The 21,417-nt window shown below is 34.7% G+C and overlaps 1 protein-coding gene across 1 annotated transcript in view; it reads left to right on the top strand.

Annotated features, from left to right (window-relative positions):
* Nucleotides 1–21,141, top strand: part of LOC6051233 — a 182,660-nt gene extending 161,519 nt beyond the window's left edge. Inside the window, exons 10-11 of the mRNA XM_038253168.1 lie at nucleotides 11,079–11,257; nucleotides 20,454–21,141. Coding sequence (XP_038109096.1) covers nucleotides 11,079–11,257; nucleotides 20,454–21,026 — 752 coding nt within the window. The 3' untranslated portion in view covers nucleotides 21,027–21,141. The remainder of the gene's footprint in view (nucleotides 1–11,078; nucleotides 11,258–20,453) is intronic.
* Nucleotides 21,142–21,417: the final 276 nt, after the last annotated feature.

Genomic DNA, 21,417 nt, shown 5'->3' on the forward strand with positions numbered 1-21,417 from the left:
CTCTCAATTTAAAAATGAAGGGAATACACCCCTGAGCAATTCTCTACCAAATCGGCCGATTTTGACCATTTTTTTTTTGTATTTGTCAATATTTAAAAATTTGTAACTTTTGAAAGATTTTTCTGATCTTCTGATGGTGCTATTCCTTAGTTTTTAAAATTGAGAGAAAATTTTTTGTAAAAGAAAACAGTGCACTTTATAAAAAAATGAATTTCAAAGTCTTTTTCGATTGCAAATCTGCACCAACCTAGACTCTAGCGCAAAATATGCTTTTTTTAGTACTCTAATATAAATTGACGAGGACTTTTCAGAAAAAAAATTAGGTACATGGGATTTTATTTGCCGATTTTAAAATTAACTTTTTTTTACAAAAATTCAACTAGCTGAAAACCGCATGTTCTAATATTTGAAATTTTCTAATATGTTTTTCGAGGACAAAAACTGCAACTTTTGAGCCATAGAGAAATATTGAAAAAAAAAATGCCGCCGAATTTAGTTTAAAACCCTTCCAGGCCTGATGGGTCATATATGACCCAAAAATCAAAATTTTCGAAAGTAGCCTATAATTTTCGTATGGTCCTCAAGATCAATTTCCCATCATTAACCAAAAAAAAATTGTGAAAATTCAGGCCTAAAAGGCTTAAAAAACCGATTTTAGTTTTTTTTAAATAGTGATGATTGTCCATCCCGAAAATATTTTTTTTCGAAAAGTTCAAGAAATTTCCAATAAAATTGCCTAAGAGACATTGAAGATTAGACCTCTGGTTGCTCAAATAGAACCAACAAAAAGAGTCAAAAAAATTGAAGTTTTTTAAGTATTATCCTAACATTCCCACATTTTCTAATGCCAATATCTCAGCAACTATTGGCCCAATGTTGGAAAATGAAACATTTGTGAAATTTTATGATCATTTCGACTTTTTTTTTATCTTTTGAATCATGACTTTCAAATGGGCGTAAAATTGAATGTTTGGCCCATTTGAAATGTTAGTGAAATTAGACAATAAAAACTGAAATAAAAAAAAATTACATAAATTTCGATTTTTTTTTAAATATGACTCGGCAGCAAGTTTTTTTGTCAAAACAAAAACCATAGCATACAAAAATCTAGCATACGGTTTTCTGTGAAAAAAGAATGTTAATTTTCAGGCAAAACATTTTTCCGTGAACCTATTTTTCTGTATAGTCCTCATCGATACCTACGACTTTGCCTAAGTCACCAAAACGATCATAAAGTTTCTTAAAAAATTACAGATTTTCGAATATTTACCTATCATTATTTGTATGGGCAGCTGCCAAAATTGTATGGAGACTCTAACCAGCCCTCATTTTCAACTACCGATATCTATTTTCTATTTTTATAAATTTTCAGCCCTATCAAAAGGTAAACTGATTTATTCCAAAATTTCGAAATTTGTATAGAAAAGAACAGAAAAATCTCTTTTTTTCACCCAACAATTGTCGAGATATTGCGAGTTGAAAAATGTGGATTAATACTGAGAAAAACCATTTTCCACAAAATTTAAGCTTTCAATTCAATTTAATTAGTTTTTATTAGTAAATAATCAATTCACAATTTCGTAATTCTTATAACCTAATAGAGTTTTGGAGTTCCTTTCAACTATGATTTGAACTATAATTCATTTTGATGTAATTGGATATTCTAACAATGGATTTGGCAAGAGAAGGAAAAATAAAAAAAAACCTTCTAGATTTACTAAGGAAAAGGATAGAAATAGAAAAGCTTAAAACTAAATCACAGTATGTTTTGTCCATTGGCGTCGAAAAACTTCGCTGCACAAGGCAGCTTATCCGTTGTAGATGTACTTCATCATCAGCTCACTGAGAGCTTTGAAGCATCTCTCCAGCAAGAGCGAAAAACTCGGGAAGCGTGAAGAGGTCATCTCCGGTGACGTCTGCTTGTCCCGGTGAAGTACCACTCCCAGAAGCGGCTACTCTAGCGTACGAACCTCCCCAACCGGGAGGGAACGCTGGGTTGGTCGATGGAACCGCTCCGCCGCCAGCTGCTGCAGCGTTCGTGCTCGAAGTCTTTGGAGGTTGGCGGGACGCTGGCGCTTTCTTCTTCTTGTTCTGCTCCTCGAGGTACTTTTTCCGCGCGGCACAGCCACGGAAATTCGCCGTGTGGTTTCCACCACAGTTCGCACACTTGACGCGCGCTTTGTGCTGCTGGGCGTTTTCCCCCAGCTGGTCTTTCCGTGGAAGATTGCATCTTTCGGTGAAGTGGGTCTCACCGCACTTTACGCACCGGGGTGGAAGATTGCAATTTCTGGAACCGTGTCCGAATTTCTGACAGCGGTGGCATTGAGCTGCGTCGGCCGGGTTCTTCGTATAGAATCGCCACGTCACAAAGAAGCCGTCCAGTGCTTTGATCCGCCGTAGGTCCTGGATTTTGACGGACCCGCGATCGAAGTACAGGAGGTACAAGGTGTACGTACCTGTCACCGTAGTCGATTTTGAGAGCACCTTTATCTCTCGAGGCTTTACCTTGACGCCCGTCAGGTGTTCTTCCAGGTCGGAGATCGGGCGGTCCGGATATCCCTGAAGGACGATCTTCACTGGGACCTTCTCTGCAGGATCAAATGTGAAGAATTTGAAGTTTCGCAACTTCAACTTCTTCACCACCAAGTCGAAATGCAGCTTCTTGTGGGTAATCACTTGCACAGAAGTTTTGCTGATTTTGAGACAATATTGAGTCCCTCAAGCAACTCGTCAACATCGTCAGCCAACGTATCCAAAACAAAAATTGGAGGTGGACGTCGTTCCTTCGGAGAGTTACACTTTTTCTGCTTTCCTTGCTTGCGCGCAAGTTCATCATCATCATCGTCGTCGCCAGTACTGCTGCTGTCACTGGCGGTGTTGTTTTCTTCTCCACTCAGCATCTCAAATTCGTTGCTGGTGGGAACGTTGGAAGTGGTTGTTGTCGTAGTGCTGGTGGACTGCTGCTGCTGCTGCTGGCCGTAAGGGCTTCCGGATGCCCGGGTCGATTGTCTCGTCCGTACTGGGGACTCACGTGGACGGTATGACACGTGTAAAAACGATGGATCGGTGACGTCACTGGGCACGCTCCCGTGCGCGATGGCGGTCGATGCGGCGTTGGTGTGTTTACCTTTCTGCACTCTGCCGGTAGATGAGCTTCGCGGGTTTTTCGAGGCCGCACTCGAACTGCCACGGCCACGGCCGGCCCTTGGCATGCTGGAGCAGCAAACTCGCGGGTAAACACGGTTAATTACGGCGAAAAAATCGAAAAGTTTGAGGAGCTCCGAACAGTTGACTGTTGCTGGCTGGTGTTGCCAGTCCCGATGAATTTAAGCTTTCAGAGGCTGTATTTCAGCAACCAGCAAAAACAAAAAGTTAAAAAATGTAGGAAAATTGAGCTTTTCGGAAATATTTTTTGCAAGGTTGCTTATTATTTACGGAGTATTTTTAAATTGTAAAAAAATGAAAAATATAAAAAAATTGCCTTAAAATGCATTTATCTTGAAAACAGTGCACCTTATCAAAAAATTATGAAGTCATTTTCGATTGCAATTTTGATTTGCATCTAAAATGCTTTAAAAAAATTCGTTTGACGGCTGATTTTTGCTATTATTTCTCAGTATTACATTTATATTCTAAAAATGTTAATCTTTCACTGAATTAAATAAATTTAACTATTTCAGTAATAATCTGTGCAGGTTGAAATTAAGCAGGTTTTTTTTGGCATGTTGCAGCAGAATTTATCACGATTTTGAGATAAATTGCCTTCCGTGTAAAAATCTCAACAACAATCTTATGAAGTACAAAAATGCGTTTTTGAGTATTTCTTATTAAGGCGTCATCCATAAAGTATGTCACGCTAAAATCGGCCAAAATTAACCCCCCCTAACCCCTATGTCACACTTTGTCACGCTGGCTCTGACCCCCCCTCAGAAAGTACGTCACGTTTTGTCGGACCCCACCCCCCTCCGCACTATCTTGGTTTTTGTACAATTTTACACAGTAAAAAAATCATGGCAATATTACGTCTGGGAAGGGGTACATCTTTTATGTCAGAAAAAATGTGTAATTTTACCTCTGAAAATGAGTAATTTTACCACTTTTCTGGTGTAATGACACTTTTTGAGTCTAAATTGAGGTAAATTTACATCAATAAATCTGTAAAATTCAACCTTCAGAAATCACAGCTTAGAAATTTACACATTTTTTTACTGTGTGGCATGATTTATAAAAAGGATGATTTTGAAATTCGGAATTCATTCGAGAATGTTTTTAATTTTTACAGGTTGCGTTTGGATTTTTTAAATTTTGTTCAATGTTGTAGTGATAAACATCACCATCACAGTTTTTTGAAGCATATTAAATCTATCATCAAAAACTCTGTTTCATAAAGCCTTGAATCGTGTTTGATTTATGAGTAAAAGTTATCAAACATTAAATTTTTAAAGCTATATTTAAAAAAAAAGTTCAATATAAAATAAATAGTCTAGCGTGACGTCACACTTTGTCACACTTGCGACAACCCCCTCCCCCTAGAGCGTGACGTACTTTATGGATGACGCCTTATTTTGCTTTTTCAACTCTTCCGATATAATTTGACACATATTTAAATTTTGAAATACATGCCAATTTCTAGAAAAGAAACACCACTGCAATCCCTTGATTGGCTTAGGTTCAAAGCTCTTCTCGGAGGTAACATTGGAGTGCAGCATTTCATCCATAAACCTCACCGCGCTGTTAGTTTTAGATAACGACCCGCCAAACATTTCAACGGCTGCGAGAGTTTCTCATGCGGAGTTTGTGGCACCCAGTGGAGCTTGTGGCACCCAGCGGAGCTTTCCAATAGTTTTATTTTTTTTCCTGCAGCCCTCCCTCTCTGCAACTGGTGTGCAATAGTTCCTTACCGAGTTTTGCCCGATGCTTCCGCGAAAAAAACCCCAGCGATTGTTTTCAGTTTTTCACCGACAATCCACTAACGAGCAGCAGCAGCAGCACCACCAGTCTGAGTCTGGGAGTCTAAAGTTCTGCAGGGTATTTTCACTAATCCGGTGGGTAGCAATGAAAAGCGTCCGCTTTTCCAACCTCCCACAGAGCAGTGAGTTTAATCGTGGTGGAAAATCGCGCACTGTCGGGTAATTGAAGCATTTTAACGAGCGCACTTTTGCTACGATTTGTGGTGTGCTTACAATGGATTTCATCGGTTTTCGTGGAACTACTTGGGGGTTCGTAAATAGTATATATTTTTAAGGGTCCACTTCATCAAAAATTTCAACTTGAAGTGGATTCTTAACTTTATTTTCCTGTCATTTTCAAGCTAAAGGCCTTTAAACCTCTTTAAGAGCCCCCCTCGATTGAAACCACTTTCCTCATTTCGCACATGTAATGAGGCGAAACGAGCTTCACTTCATATTTCCATGATTTAATTTGAGTAATTTACGATACGTGCCCGCGACAATGACGTCCTCGACGTCGCAAAAAAAAGCATACGAAAAAAACGAAAAAAAATCCATTTTCGCCTCGCTTTTATCGATAATTAAGTTCCGATTATACCCCGAAGGCAGAAGAATCCCCTCGTTTCTCGTTTTTCCACAATTTTCACAGTCTAAGGTTGGCGAACCTTACCTGTTTACACCGAGCTTCCAGCTCAGCACGTGTATTTTCAACCCACGACTCAAACCCCTTCTCCATCTTCGTTTCTTCCCTCGATGAATTTTCCTGCACACACACACACGGAAATGGCATCGTTTCACCTGGGGGGAAAATCGGCAGCAAAGTACCGAAGCAAGTACTCGCTCTGCAAAAGATGGAAAATTCCTCACCAGGCAGCTGGCTTTGTCGGTTCAAATCGAATTTATGCCCAGGTAGAACAAGTCCCTTCGGGTGAAGTGAGGATGACGATGGGGAAGAAAACTTTATGCGTCTCCTGATGTTTTGCTTTCTCCCCTGGTGAGGGTGGTGGAGGAACGCCAGACGTGTACGATGTGTTGCTTTGGAAGTTGGTGGCACAGTTGAAAAAAGAGTAACTAAGATAAAACTCAACAAAACGCAACAATTTAGAAAAATGACACCACTAAAAACAAAACAACAAAACAACAAAACAACAAAACAACAAAACAACAAAACAACAAAACAACAAAACAACAAAACAACAAAACAACAAAACAACAAAACAACAACACAACAAAACAACAAAACAACAAAACAACAAAACAACAAAACAACAAATTTAAACAAGCTTACAATTTTTTAAAAATCTCAAAAATCTCAATAATCTAAAGGATCTAAAAAATCTAAGCAATCTCAACAATATCAAAAATCTAAAAAAAAAATCATTAAAATATCTCAAAAATCTTATAAATTTCTAAATTTAAAAAATCTCCGAAATAGAAGAAATCGCAAAAATTGTAGAAATCTCAACAATTTAAAATATCTAAAATTAAAAAAAATAAAATTTAGAAATTTCAAAAAACTTCAGTTCACAAAAATCTAAAAAATCACCAAAATCTCAAAAATCTTAAATATCTCATAAATCTTAAAAATCTTAAAAATCCAAAATCACAGCAATTAACTAACTTTAACTAAAAAAATCCAAATTCACAAACGTGTAAAAAAATCTTTAAAAAAATTAAAATCATCTGGAAGCAAAAACTAAAATATTAAAAATCATAGAAACCACAAAAATCACAAAAACCACAAAAATGAAAAAAATTACAAAGATCAAAAAAAATCAAAAAATCATTAAAAAAATACTAAATAAAAACTAAAATATAAAATATCACAAAAACCACAAAAATCACAAAAATCACAAAAATCACAAAAATCACAAAAATCACAAAAATCACAAAAATCACAAAAATCACAAAAATCACATAAATCACAAAAATCACCAAAATCACCAAAATCACCAAAATCACCAAAATCATCAAAATCACCAAAATCACCAAAATCACCAAAATCACCAAAATCACAAAAAATCACAAAAGCCACAAAAGCCACAAAATCACAAAAATCACAAAAATCACAAAAATCACAATAATCGCAAAAATCACAAATATCACAAAAACCACAAAAATCACAAAAGTCACAAAAAAAAAACACAAACAATACAAAAAATACAAAAATCATAATGCGAAAATTGTAAAAATCACTAAAATCATAAAAATTACAAATATCTCAAAAATCACAAAAAATAAAAATAGCAAAAATCACAAATACGCAATAATTACAAAAATTTAAAAAAATACGCAAAAATTACAAAAATTAAAACAATCTCAAAAACCCTAAAATCTCAAGAATTTGGTTCAAAAATGCACGTGCGACAAGATAGCTCGACAATGACGAATTCGTTAAATCTTCAAATCTTCAAATCTTCAAATCTTCAAATCTTCAAATCTTCAAATCTTCAAATCTTCAAATCTTCAAATCTTCAAATCTTCGAATCTTCAAATCTTAAAATTTTCAAATCTTCAAATCTTCAAATCTTCAAATCTTCAAATCTTCAAATCTTCAAATCTTCAAATCTTCAAATCTTCAAATCTTCAAATCTTCAAATCTTCAAATCTTCAAATCTTCAAATCTTCAAATCTTCAAATTTTCAAATTTTCAAATCTTCAAATCTTCAAATCTTCAAATCTTCAAGTCTTCAAATCTTCAAATCTTCAAATCTTCAAATTTTCAAATCTTCAAATCTTCAAATCTTCAAGTCTTCAAATCTTCAAATCTTCAAATCTTCAAATCGTCAAATCATCAAATCTTCAAATCTTCAAATCTTCAAATCTTCAAATCTTCAAATCTTCTTTGAATCTTTGAATCTTTGAATCATTGAATCTTTGAATCTTTAAATCTTTGAATCTTTGAATCTTTGAATCTTTGAATCTTTGAATTTTTGAATCTTTGAATCTTTGAATCTTTGAATCTTTGAATCTTTGAATCTTTGAATCTTTGAATCTTTGAATCTTTGAATCTTTGAATCTTTGAATCTTTGAATCTTTGAATCTTTGAATCTTTGAATCTTTGAATCTTTGAATCTTTGAATCTTTGAATCTTTGAATCTTTGAATCTTTGAATCTTTGAATCTTTGAATCTTTGAATCTTTGAATCTTTGAATCTTTGAATCTTTGAATCTTTGAATCTTTGAATCTTTGAATCTTTGAATCTTTGAATCTTTGAATCTTTGAATCTTTGAATCTTTGAATCTTTGAATCTTTGAATCTTTGAATCTTCAAATCTTCAAATCTTAAAATTTTCAAATCTTCAAATCTTCAAATCTTCAAATCTTCAAATCTTCAAATCTTCAAATCTTCAAATCTTCAAATCTTCAAATCTTCAAATCTTCAAATCTTCAAATCTTCAAATCTTCAAATCTTCAAATCTTCAAATCTTCAAATCTTCAAATCTTCAAATCTTCAAATCTTCAAATCTTCAAATCTTCAAATCTTCAAATCTTCAAATCTTCAAATCTTCAAATCTTCAAATCTTAAAATTTTCAAATCTTCAAATCTTCAAATCTTCAAATCTTCAAATCTTCAAATCTTCAAATCTTCAAATCTTCAAATCTTCAAATCTTCAAATCTTCAAATCTTCAAATCTTCAAATCTTCAAATCTTCAAATCTTCAAATCTTCAAATCTTCAAATTTTCAAATCTTCAAATCTTCAAATCTTCAAATCTTCAAATCTTCAAATCTTCAAATCTTCAAATCTTCAAATCTTCAAATCTTCAAATCTTCAAATCTTCAAATCTTCAAATCTTCAAATCTTCAAATCTTCAAATCTTCAAATCTTCAAATTTTCAAATCTTCAAATCTTCAAATCTTCAAATCTTCAAATCTTCAAATCTTCAAATCTTCAAATCTTCAAATCTTCAAATCTTCAAATCTTCAAATCTTCAAATCTTCAAATCTTCAAATCTTCAAATCTTCAAATCTTCAAATCTTCAAATCTTCAAATCTTCAAATCTTCAAATCTTCAAATCTTCAAATCTTCAAATCTTCAAATCTTCAAATCTTCAAATTTTCAAATCTTCAAATCTTCAAATCTTCAAATCTTCAAATCTTCAAATCTTCAAATCTTCAAATCTTCAAATCTTCAAATCTTCAAATCTTCAAATCTTCAAATCTTCAAATCTTCAAATCTTCAAAATTTCAAATTTTTGAATCTTTGAATCTGCAACAGTGCAAGTCAACCAGAGCTTTTGCACCCATATTTTTCGTTACAGACATTTTAATGTCTTCAAAAATACGGGAACTATTGATATAATTTCTTATTCATCCCCTAAGCTACTATTTCCATAAATTATCACAAACCAAAGTTCAACAATTTTAAGAATAAGAAGACAACAACTTCCTTGATTGCTGTGTACCCTTTAAATATTTAATTCTTCTCAAAGCTTCAAATCTTCAAATTTTCGAAGTTTCGAAGTTCAAAAGTTCAAAAATTACGTCCATGAATAGGGGGAGGGGGGGTGGTCTCGAATCTCTGGACGTATTATTTGAAAAAAAACCCCCAAATTTTAAATCTTTGAATCTTTGAAATCTTTCCAACTGTGCCCAATCACAGTTCAGTAAGCTTATTTTCAAATGCCGAAATGCAAACGTTTTCATACCCATTCCCACTTCTCCTTCATGCAGGGGATTGCATTGTGGTGGTGATGATGATGTGGGAAGATTGTACCGAAAGATGTCTGGCAAATCCCACCGGGCGGGCGGCGCGCAGCAGTTGAACACGAATCGATTTTGTCTTTACTCCTCCGTTTCCGGCTTCTTGGAGCAACTCTCAACTGGCGTGTCTCCATGCACTGGGATATGACTTTTGGATGAGTTACGGGGGGAAAGTGATGGGTTGGAGCTCTTTCAAAACCAGACGTGTGTGCACCTTTTCTTTATTGAAGCTATACTTAGCTTTGATGACGGATTGTGCCAAGAAAACAACGAAAATAGCATTTAGTTTAGGTGAAAACACAAAATTTTAAATACAAATTAAGTCTTAAAACATAAATTTCAAAAAAAAAGAATTTGAATTTCGCCTCAATCACTTACCAGAGGCAAAATTCTCGACGAATTTCAATTATCCCCAAATTGGTTGATGGATTCAAAAACATGTTTTGCAAACATTTCCAACTTCAGCCAAAACAACAACAGCCGTAGATAATCGAGTCGTATACATCACATCTCTTTGGCAAGGGAGCTGGGGAGAATCAAATATTTGTTTGTGCAGCAGCACCAGCAATACGGTCGGAAAAGCCGAAAAAGTAATCCTTAATGGGAATTTTCATCTAATTTCCCAAATTCACCGCTCGAGGGACCGCACACCATGACCGTACACATGGATCATGGCGAAGAAGCAATTCAAAGCTTGGGCAAACAAGTTTGAGTGTCTTCTTCTCCTCGAGTGCTTTCCGACTCAATTTGGGCTCATTTTGTGTAGGTCAGTTTACTAGCACTCTTCGTGGAAAACTAATAAAATCAAGCTTCTCGTGGGATGTTGGGCACATTTCTCAGGAAAAATTATGTTTTTTTTATTATTTCATTTTTGTTTGGCAAAACAACATTTGACATTTTGTTCATGATTCCAAACGATTCTGAGAAGTGCCTAAAGCGGAAAATGAAGTCAATGGCAAGAAACATTTTAAGAAGAAATGTTTCAGAAATATCGTTTACTATTTGAAGTTCTTCTAAGAGCTCAGTTGTTAATCAAAATTCGTTTCTATTTATTTTGAAATTTCTTCAAATCCCTGAGATTTGCTCTTCTGTTGATGTGGAAGTAGCCAAGAAATTAAATGTCCCATTACTTGGTACTCTTCTGAAGGCCTCCACTCAATTCGGCACTTGGTCCCCGTGGCTATTTTCGCATGCTTTATGACCCTGCTCTTACATATTTAGTGGCCAGAGGAAATCTCCACGAATGTCCCCAAAAACAAAAACAAGGCAAAAAAAAGATAAAGTACTTCACTCCTCCTGGCCCCGGCCAAAAACAAGCAATCATGAAAATGGACGCAAACAGCATCAAATTTCCCCGGATGTCAGCTTAATTGCTTATTTTACCGCTCACTCTCTTTTTTCTCTCCTTTTTGGCATACTTTCAGGCGCACCGACGGTGATTGCTCGGAACACAACCCCGGTGGCCTTTCCGGGCTCGCCGCTGCATCTGGCCGTCGAGTTTTGCGCCAATCCGCCGGCGTACGCGGCCCGCTGGCTCCACGGCGATCTCGTGTACACCCCGGGCAAAAAGTACGGCGACGATGTGCTGGCCTACGGATTCATTGTGAGTAACAGCAATATAATAATGATAACGTTTATGGAAATTGGTTTACGGGGGCCGGTAGGTGAATTGGCCCCCGAAGGGTCATTTCTATTTTATTTGATAACAAGAGTTGAAGCCTTTAAATTTGATTTTATTCTTCTTTCTGTGTAAAAAGATTGAAAGAAATTTAATGATTTTTCTTCCTAGGTACAATTATGTACACAGAAAATTTCCAAACAATTTTTATAACCGTTATTCATGAATTTGAGAATCTTCAAATTCAACAAATCTAGAGTTTTTTTTTAAATGGACCCATAAACTTATGAAATACAACAGCTCATAGGACCTCATAGAAATAGACTCCTGTTTGTTTTTTTTTTTATTTGGATTATACTTTATCCATGCATTCTCTATGTCAAAAAAGCCATTTTACATAATAAGTTTTTCTATAAGTCATTTTACAATTTTGCTCATACTAAATGGATGTAAATGTATGAAATTCTGTACCTTGAGAAAGGAATTTTCTGATCGATTTGTCTTCAGCAAAGTTATAGGTTATGAATGTTATGATTAAGGCTCTTCAGTTAAAATTTATACTCGAAAAAAAAAGTTCTCGATTTTTTTATTGCACTTTTATCACAAAAAATAGGCCGTAGTTATTTTTTTAGTTTATGTCCCTTGACTCTGGCCGAAGCACAAAGGTGGAACAAGAAAAAAAAATATATTGAAAATATTGTCGGATCTGCAATCGTAGCTAAGTTTTCGAAAAAAAGTACTGAGGTTCTGACGATTTTGTTTTTTCAATGGTAAAACTTTTTACGGTACTGAACATACCATTTTCACAAAAATCTAAATACTTTGAAAGTTGTTGAACGCTTGAAAATTCATTTAAATAGATTTCATTTGATTGCACGTCTTTTTCCATTAAAATTTCGAATTATAAAACTAAATTTAAACTCTGAAATTGAATATTTTTTTCATCGCAAATTGGAAATTTTAAATGCAAGATGACGCCCAAAATCGTGGTGATAAAATATTGAGCAAAATCAGGCAATCAACCATTCAAATTAGGCTTATGTGGGGTCGCAGAACTCCGATTTGATCTCAAAAGCGAGTAAATAAAAAATGCGAAAAAATGCTTGTGCATGATTGGAAGCTACTAAGAAACGTTCAGATAATTGAGAATTTGGATAATCTAGTTTAATTCGAATCGTATCAACCGGAATTATAAAGTACTATGACCCAAGAAACTAGCTTGAAAATTTAAGCTTATTTGGTAATGGTTTAGTTACTCCTGTTTTGATCTGAAGTAAGAATGGAATTTCAATCAATTTAATTGATTCATTTTTCACTTTTTAACTCTTCTTTGATAGGTTTTGATCCGGGGAACAACTTTGTAAAACATCGCAAAGCGCTAGGAATTGATCCCGAAAAGATACAGGATTATTTTTTGAGTTTACTGCTTTAAAGTTTGAAAAATAGTTAAAGGCCTTTATTATGTTTAAATTAATTGCAAATGTTAAAAAAATAATATAACAATTGTTGACCATCGCTTTCAAAAGTTTATTTTTCCACCAAAATATTCTATATCTTTTTTGCCCCTGATTTTCTGTTGGTAATGTTTGGCAAATAATGCAAGATAGATAAAAACTTGAAATGAAATATCTAATTGTAAAATTAAATTTTAAATGCAAAATAGGTTTGTGATGGAAAATCAATTAGGTAACTAAATTTATGTTTTTTTTATTACATAAAGTGCAAGTTGCATAATGTTGTGAAGCAATAGGCATTTTTAATGTTAGAATTTTCTAATTAAAAAATATTTTATCAAAGAAAAACACTCAAGCACCTTAAGTTTTTGTTTTAAAGAAATGGTTTTGCATTTTATCTTCATAGACTTAGTGGATTGAACTGCTAGTTGGTGAGAAAAATCTTTTAATGTTTACAATTTGTGAAAACATATTTTTTCTCAGAGTCACCTAAAAAGCGTTCATTAAATTTACGATGCCTAGGAAACTCCTGGTTCGATTTTCAATGAATTTAAATGAAACTTTATGTATTTGTTTTTCTTTGATTCTCAAATAATGCAATTATTTTTATTGAAAAGAGCAGAAAACAGAAAACTGCAACCAAGTCTGAAATGAAAATATGTAGTGAATTTACTCAGTGAATTTTCCTTACATTTTTTTCTCTCTTTCTTTTTACAATATTTGCCAGACATTATTTATTTTCGTAAATTTATAACATTAAAGTTCTAATAAGGCCGTTGCAAATATTTTTCAAAGTTTACGTCCCCTCCTTTAAAATCGGTTAAATTTAAATGGAATCAACAAGATTCACAAAGTGCTTTGATCAGTTTAAAGTTGTGTTTCTGTTAAAAAAATTACAAAATATCAATGAATTTTTGGAAATACTTTTTTCCGCAGACTGTGGTCTACTTCTATCTGTGGTAACAAAATTAAAAATTTGTTAAAAAAAAACAATGAAGCAACATTTGATTGAAAATACTGAAATAAATGTTATGTTAGGTATACTTTAAAGTTAACACTCGACTGTACTACTAATTTTAATAAAAATAAATTGAATTGGAGCCCCTATTTATAAGGATTAGTCCTTGTCCATGTTAATATCTAAAACCGTCAGTGGGGGTGACTATGAGTCAAAAAACGATACACCTCTCGTAATTTCTTAATAACAAAACAATTTGAATAACATCGAAAATCATTTATCGCAAAATTGTTCTTAGATAGTTTACTAACATTTTCCCAAAATATGGTGAAATTTGATGGACTCTACCTTAATCCTTTCAAGCCTGACCCAAAAATGAAAATTTTCAAATCTAGCCTATAATTTTCTGATGAATCATTTTTCCATCATTAGATTAAATTTTTTTTTTTTGAAAATTCAGGCTCGAAAGGGTTAAATGGCAATCGTTTGAAAGTTGACCCACTCACCCCTTTGAGGGGGTGACATTGGGTCAAATGAAACTAAAATGATGCTCAAATACAAATATATAGTAAAAACAAGTCATCCAACAGTGTTTCTTGTTCGAGGGAATCGTATTGACATGCTAAAATATTTGATGTAGAGATTTTCAAACATTTGGGTACTTTTTGATCAATTCCAACAAAAAAAATAAAATAAAAAGTTGATTTTTTGAGAGGTCATTTTTGGCCAAAAACGTACCTCAATTTTAGACAGCTCCTAAAATGACAGGATTTGTTCTAGGAACGAGATTTTTTCAGCAAAGTTATCTTAAGATGTCCCTTGCACAACCCTTTAAACAGAATTTAGTTTCGTTGAGAAGTACCTGAGAAATAGTAGAATCCATAAAAAAAAACTTTGACCCAATCTCACCCCCGAGACCCAATGTCACCTCCATTGACGGAACTACAAAATTCAAAATGTCACTCATTTAGTGATGTTTGAAAACTAGGACTAAATTTTATCGAAATATTTTTAATTACATTTATTTCATTTCAAAAGGATTCTATGAAATAAAATTCCATAATTTCTGCAAAAAAAAAACCCTCAAATTGAATAAAGCAATAATGTTTCAGCTCTTCATCTGGCATGCCATTTGCAATTAGTTCCATTTTTTATCAGCCCGCTCTGCACGCGCACTCGACACTAGCTTTTAATTAAGGTGGTTTAATTTGGAGTGCTTTTTTTATTTATCACCGCCGAAAAGCCCCAAAATTGTTTTTGGTGCCCTCTATATTTGTGTGATTTTTCCGCTCGTTTCAATCTGACACCTGTGCGTAATTGCGTTTCTTTCCATTAGCTCACCCTCTGGTTTAAATTCGAAATGTGTGAATACTGAAAGTGACGCATCAAGGGTTATATCCGCCAGCAACGACAACCCTTATTTAGCACCCTCCTGGCCTGATCTGAAAGTATGCTGCTCTCTCGGGAGCCAACCAGGGAGAGATAAACCGACAGACAACCAATAAAAAGGGATAAAAACGAAATCCGCAGCCCAGATTTTGGGTGGCAGTGGGTTACGGTCGTGTGATTGAACACCCAGGACGAGAGAACGTAGGGAGAGAAGAGGGGAGGAAATTTTAATTGCATATAAACTGTCAAACGTTTTATGTTGGTTGACAGGAGAGAGGAATAAAAGAAAGGGGACAAAAAATGAGAATGAAAAAAAGGGGTGGTGATTGTAAAAGTGTCATCGGTATTGTTAATCTGACCGGGGATGAATTGGAATTCTGCTACTCGTTCCACAGCTACTGCTGCTGCTACTGCTTTTGCGGCATATTTAATTTTGTCGAGTACATCGAGTGAATCGGATTGTCGTTGTTTTGCGGGGGGGTGATTATTTTATGTTGCCATATTGGAGGTAGTCGGGTTTCATGTGTCGTTAAACAGTTGATCAATTGTTTGAATGGTTTTTTTTTTATTTACAAAAAGGTGGATTTCCCGTCAAACAGCGAATTAATTTTGAAAAAAAACGAGAACACTGAAAATCATAAAAAAATTGTTCCGAATAAAACAAATTTAAGACCCACGGTATGTACACAGAAAAAAAAAGTTGGATTTTGGAATGTTGAAAATTTGGTAGGTTGAATATTACCTCTATTTTTAAGTAATATTACATAAAAAATGTGTAAAAATGTGAACCTGATAAATATTCATCAAAAACTGATGAAAACTCATCATTTTCTGGGGTAAAATTTATCATTTTTTTTACCACAAAATCTGTCACCATTTCCTGATGAATATTACCATCATTTTTTTTCTGTGTATTCTAAGCAACCTTAAAAAGAAAAAATGTCATCGCTACTTTCAAATTTGTCTTATAGAAAATTTTCTCAGCTTTTAATGCTTTTAGAAGCGAAATGTGGTTCATCGAGAAATTCCTAAGAATTCCCTAAATGGGTGGGATTTATTGATAAATTAATATCATAAAAACGTTATCATGTATATTTTTACAAGAATAAATAGATTACTATATAATATATATTTATAAATATGTGTAGATAAGATTTAGATAATTTTTGTACTCACATATCACCTGTTTGCACTGATTTAGCTGATATGTACAATCGATTTTTAAGCAAGTTTTGGGATTGATAAGGACATTATTCGATTTTTATGGATAAATATCATATTTCCTTAAGCAAACATGAAACAGTTGCATAGATTCATAACATGTTTTTAAATGAAACTTAACTACAAGTTTAGTTGCAGTTTTCAACAGTATACAAATTTTATATAGTGTTATCTTTATATTATTCTTATGGAAATACGACTTTTGAAGCTTTCAACAGTAATTTGTAGTCTATTTTCGATTTTAAATCATTATTCGTATCCATGTTCTTGGTTAATGTTTGCTTCAATAAATATTTTATTTATTTATAAAAATCCAATAATACCCTTAACAATTTCAAACCTACAAACATTTCGGTTGTATCGACTAAATAACAGCAGACAGATGACAGGTGACAAAAAAACATTGCACAAAGCCCTTAAAATTTATTTAGTTTCACGGAAGCAGAAGGCAAAAACAACTTTATTTAAAATTTCAAGCCTAATCAAGGTCAACGAGTTTATTAAACTATTTATTTCTTATTTTTTTACGACGATTAGCAGATCTGTGGCCCCAAAATTAAAATAAAATGTTAAAAACTGATAGTTGAAATAAATATTTAAATTTTTGTCAATACTTTATTTATGCCCCTCATTAAAGGGAATTTTGGGGGTGGTAGGAAAAAAAAGTTGACATAAATCTACAAATTGTAGTCTACAATGGCCTATTTTCACAAAGAATTTAATTTTTTTTTTTCAAAGTTTATGTCGCCTCCTCTTCCCTTGGAATGCATTTTTCTTCATTGATAACTGAAGAACTGGAATTGCGAAAAAAAACTGTATTTCCTCTCGATTTCTAGAACAAAGTACTGGATGTTGTAGGCTTTTCTGAAAGAGCACACGATTTTGAACAAAACTGCATGAATATCGCAAAAGTGATGAAATTGCATATAGGACATTTATGCGAACCATGTCTCGAAATTTTAATTTTAATCCTTTTTATTTGCCCCCACCTCGAATTCAGTCAGAATCGAGGAATAAAACTTCAAAAAATATTTGCTCTTTTTTGTTGTTGGAATTTTTAGTATGTCATCAAATCAGAGGTCCAAATTTACAAAAAAAAAAGTTATTTTGACACCAAGTTACCGAATCATCATTATTTCAGGCTGCAAACTATTGATGAATATTTACGTTTTTTTACGAATAATCAAAAATGAAAGGGGACGTACCGCCCCTCCGACACGCAATATCAAAATTACCTCTTGAAATAAAGTTTCACGCAAATTTAAGAGGGATCTGCGAGATTTTTCTGATTTCTTATGAGTTGGCGGAGAATGATCCATTCAAGAGATACATAGCCTTTGTAGAACAAAAAGTTATTCAATAAAATATTTTTTCTTTTAAAATGACAAAATATTTTCGCTTGAAAGTTTTTTTCTTGTTATGTTTTTCAAGAATATTTTTTTTACTGTTAGTTTTCAAGGACATATTTAAATCAAGCACTAATTGACAAGTCATTTTCATAATAGAAAATTCAATTAATCCCTTCCTTCTTCAAAGCACAATGAACCCATCAATCCACAAAATGTAGTCATCTTCTGAAGTGACGAAAAAATGAATTATTCATCCCAGCCCCCCTTTCACGACTTTCTCGACGCGCCACATTCATCGCCGTCAATTCCCAAAGTGCTGAGTTACTAATTTCGACCTGTCTACCTTTCAGCCGACTCTCCAATTAATGTAGCGAAACTTGGCATAATACCACCCCCCAACTCCCCCTTCCGGTCGACACCAGCTACCAGAAGCGTTGACTTAGTGAAAGTGGAGTTGTGTGTGTGGGGGGTGGCTTTTTGGTTTCGGCTTCTTTCGGGGCCAGTTTCGCAATCGAGACAATGTTGTAAAACGATTCGAGGGTGTCGTAAAACTATAAATTTGAATGTTTCACTTTGTTTTTGTTTCCCTTTTGGTGCGAGGGTGGTCGATTCGGAGAGGAGCGCGTTTGGACAAAGTTTTCCGAGAGTCGAAAACTACCCCTTTTTCGAAAAGGGTGCGGGAGGGTGTATTGGTCCCGGTGGAATTGTTTGGTTTAGGAGGGGGGTGGTGGTTTGCATATATTCCAAGCACATCGGAAAAGGGGTTGGAGAACCGGCCCAGACCCGGCCTTGTGGTTGGCAAAATGAACAAAGTTTTCGCTGGATGAACACAAAGTGTGTGTTGATTTGGCAATCAAAGTTTGACGTAAGATTAGTTTGAGGGGGAGGAACGCGTTTTGTTTTATTGCTTAATTGATGGTTTTGTCGGGAAACCATGATTGAAAAACCACTAAAGCCCCTTAAATTGTAAAATGTTTTAGCACTATGCAATATTTAACATTTTATTCGTTGAATAGGGTAATTCTCCGCCAACTCACACAGCAGTTGCCCCGACCCTCTTCTTTTGTCCCTGATCACGAATCCGAGGTCCGTTTTTTGATATCTCGTGACGGAGGGGCGGTACGACCCCTTCCATTTTTGAACATGCGAAAAAAGAGGTGTTTTTCAATAATTTGCAGCCTGAAACGGTGATGAGATAGAAATTTGGTGTCAAAGGGACTTTTATGTAAAATTAGACGCCCGATTTGATGGCGTACTCAGAATTCCGAAAAAACGTATTTTTCATCGAAAAAAACACTAAAAAAGTTTCAAAAATTCTCCCATTTTCCGTTACTCGACTGTAAAAAATTATGGAACGTGTCATTTTATGGGAAATTTAATGTTCTTTTCGAATCTACATTGTCCCAGAAGGGTCATTTTTTCATTTAGAACAAAATTTTTCATTTTAAAATTTCGTGTTTTTTCTAACTTTGCAGGGTTATTTTTTAGAGTGTAACAATTTTCCACAAAGTTGTAGAGCAGACAATTACAAAAATTTTGATATATAGACATAAGGGGTTTGCTTATAAACATCACGAGTTATCGCGATTTTACGAAAAAAAAGTTTTGAAAAAGTTGGTCGTCATCGATCATGGCCATTCATGGTCACTCGCGACAGACACGGACGACGAAACAAAGAGAAACGCAAAAAGTAACTTTTTCAAAACTTTTTTTCGTAAAATCGCGATAACTCGTGATGTTTATAAGCAAACCCCTTATGTCTATATATCAAAACCAAAGAAGCTATTTTGTGTCATTGGTTCACCCATTCAAGTCTCCATACAATTTTGGCTCCTGTCCATACAAAAATGGTATGTAAATATTCAAACAGCTGTAACTTTTGAGTGAATTTTCTGATCAATTTGGTGTCTTCGGCAAATTTGTAGGTATTGTTCAGGAATATCGTGAAAAAATAGGAAAACGGAAAAAATTGCCGATTTTTTTAATTAACTTTTTTTTACAATCAATTTCCTACAATACTTTTTATTTTGATTTTCGAAAAATTTTATATATGTTTTAGGGGATTAAAACCCGCAGTGCAGCGAGGTATGGTCAAAAATTCTGTCACCGAGTTATGATTTTTTTTTAATATAGTGATTTTTTGAAAACATCGACATTTCATGCAAAAACTAATATTACTTATGTTTTTTAATGTAATTTATGTAGAATTTGCAATCGAAAAGTATTTTACAGATTGTTGATATAGGGCCCCGTTTTCAAGATATAGCCACCGAAAGTTGGATTTCAGCGAAATATTTGCAGTTTATTGATTTTTAAAAATAGTGACCATGAGTTACCATTTCTGAAATAGTAGTTTATGCAACAAGTTGCAAAAAAAGGATTTTTTCAGCACGAATCGTTCATTTTTCCATTTATCCCTCAAAAGTTTGAGCCAAATAAAAAAATACAAATAAGATCCATTTCCGGTTTTGGTAGAGAATTGCTCTGCTGTTTTCTAAAGAAAAATTACCTGGAAGCTAAGCAAACAGCTTCCAGGTAATTTTTCTTTAGAAAATATTATTTTCTAGTTTTTTCTCGAGTATAAATCCCGTCATTGTTCTTTGGTATTTTTACAAAACCTTGCCCACATGACTTAATTCCCATGTGTGAACAAAAATTTTCTAAACCAGAAATTCGCACCCAAGTGCCCCACAAAAGCGCATCCATCACAATAATATTCACGGTTTAATATTTGCCCTCGTTTTTACTCCCTCTCATCCAGACAACCCCACTGACTCACTTTTTCATTTTCTCTCTCTTTCCATCGCCAGGACCTCCCGACGCCGTTCTGCAAGGAGGCACGTCTGACGTACGTGCACATGCACGAGAAGGTCCCGCGGACGTTCTACTTTATCGTTTCGTCGCCAGGTGGCGTCGCGGAAGCGATCTTCAACGTGAACTTTACGCTCAAGCACAAAGCATCCTCCTCCTCGTCGGGTCCAGGGTCGTCCTCGTCATCCGGTGGGGGAGGCGGTGGTTCCGGAACGTTCGGATCGGTTGGCCCCTTTGGCTCGTCGCTGTCCTCGGCCGGTGGAAGCCTCAGCAGTGGTGGTTCCGGCTACAAAATCAACACCAACACCATCAACAACCTACCACCGAACGGGAACGGGCTCGGCGATGGGGGCGATGGGGACGAGGAGCTGATGGAACCGGAAGAGATTCATTTTCCCATCTTTGGGTCGGGCGCTGCTGCGAGTTGGCGCCACTTTACCGCTACTACTGCTATCACTACTGCTGCAACTATTGCTACCACAACTACCACTACTATTGCTACTACTCTTTATCGTTGTTACTCCGTACTCCTACTAGCATTGTTGACGTGTTTTAGATATGTTTTATATTAAAAAAGAAGGTATTAATTAACAAGTAATTAGCAATTAAGTGGGCAAGAATGTGTGGGAAAATGGAATGAACTGGGTTTAGTTGAACGAGTAAAATGTGAGATAAAAGATAATGTGAGAGTCGTGTGTGATTGTTCTTAGATGTGAGTGACATCCCTAACTATACTTGAAAAGTACTAAACTTATCCCTCCCTTCTTGCCACCTGGGTGGAAATCTTGCGGGTATGTTCTGTTGTGTCGAAGAAAAGCAGAAATGCGAAGCATTTGGAAAGAAACAAAATCACACAAAAATATCAAAATTGATTTCTTTGAAAACCGTAAATTTGCGATTCATTGCGTATTCCGGTCAAGACATTGTCAATAAAATTTACAACTTTTAAAATATATATTTTTT

Source organism: Culex quinquefasciatus, chromosome 2 (assembly GCF_015732765.1).
Source record: "Culex quinquefasciatus strain JHB chromosome 2, VPISU_Cqui_1.0_pri_paternal, whole genome shotgun sequence".
Classification (NCBI taxonomy): domain Eukaryota; kingdom Metazoa; phylum Arthropoda; class Insecta; order Diptera; family Culicidae; genus Culex; species Culex quinquefasciatus.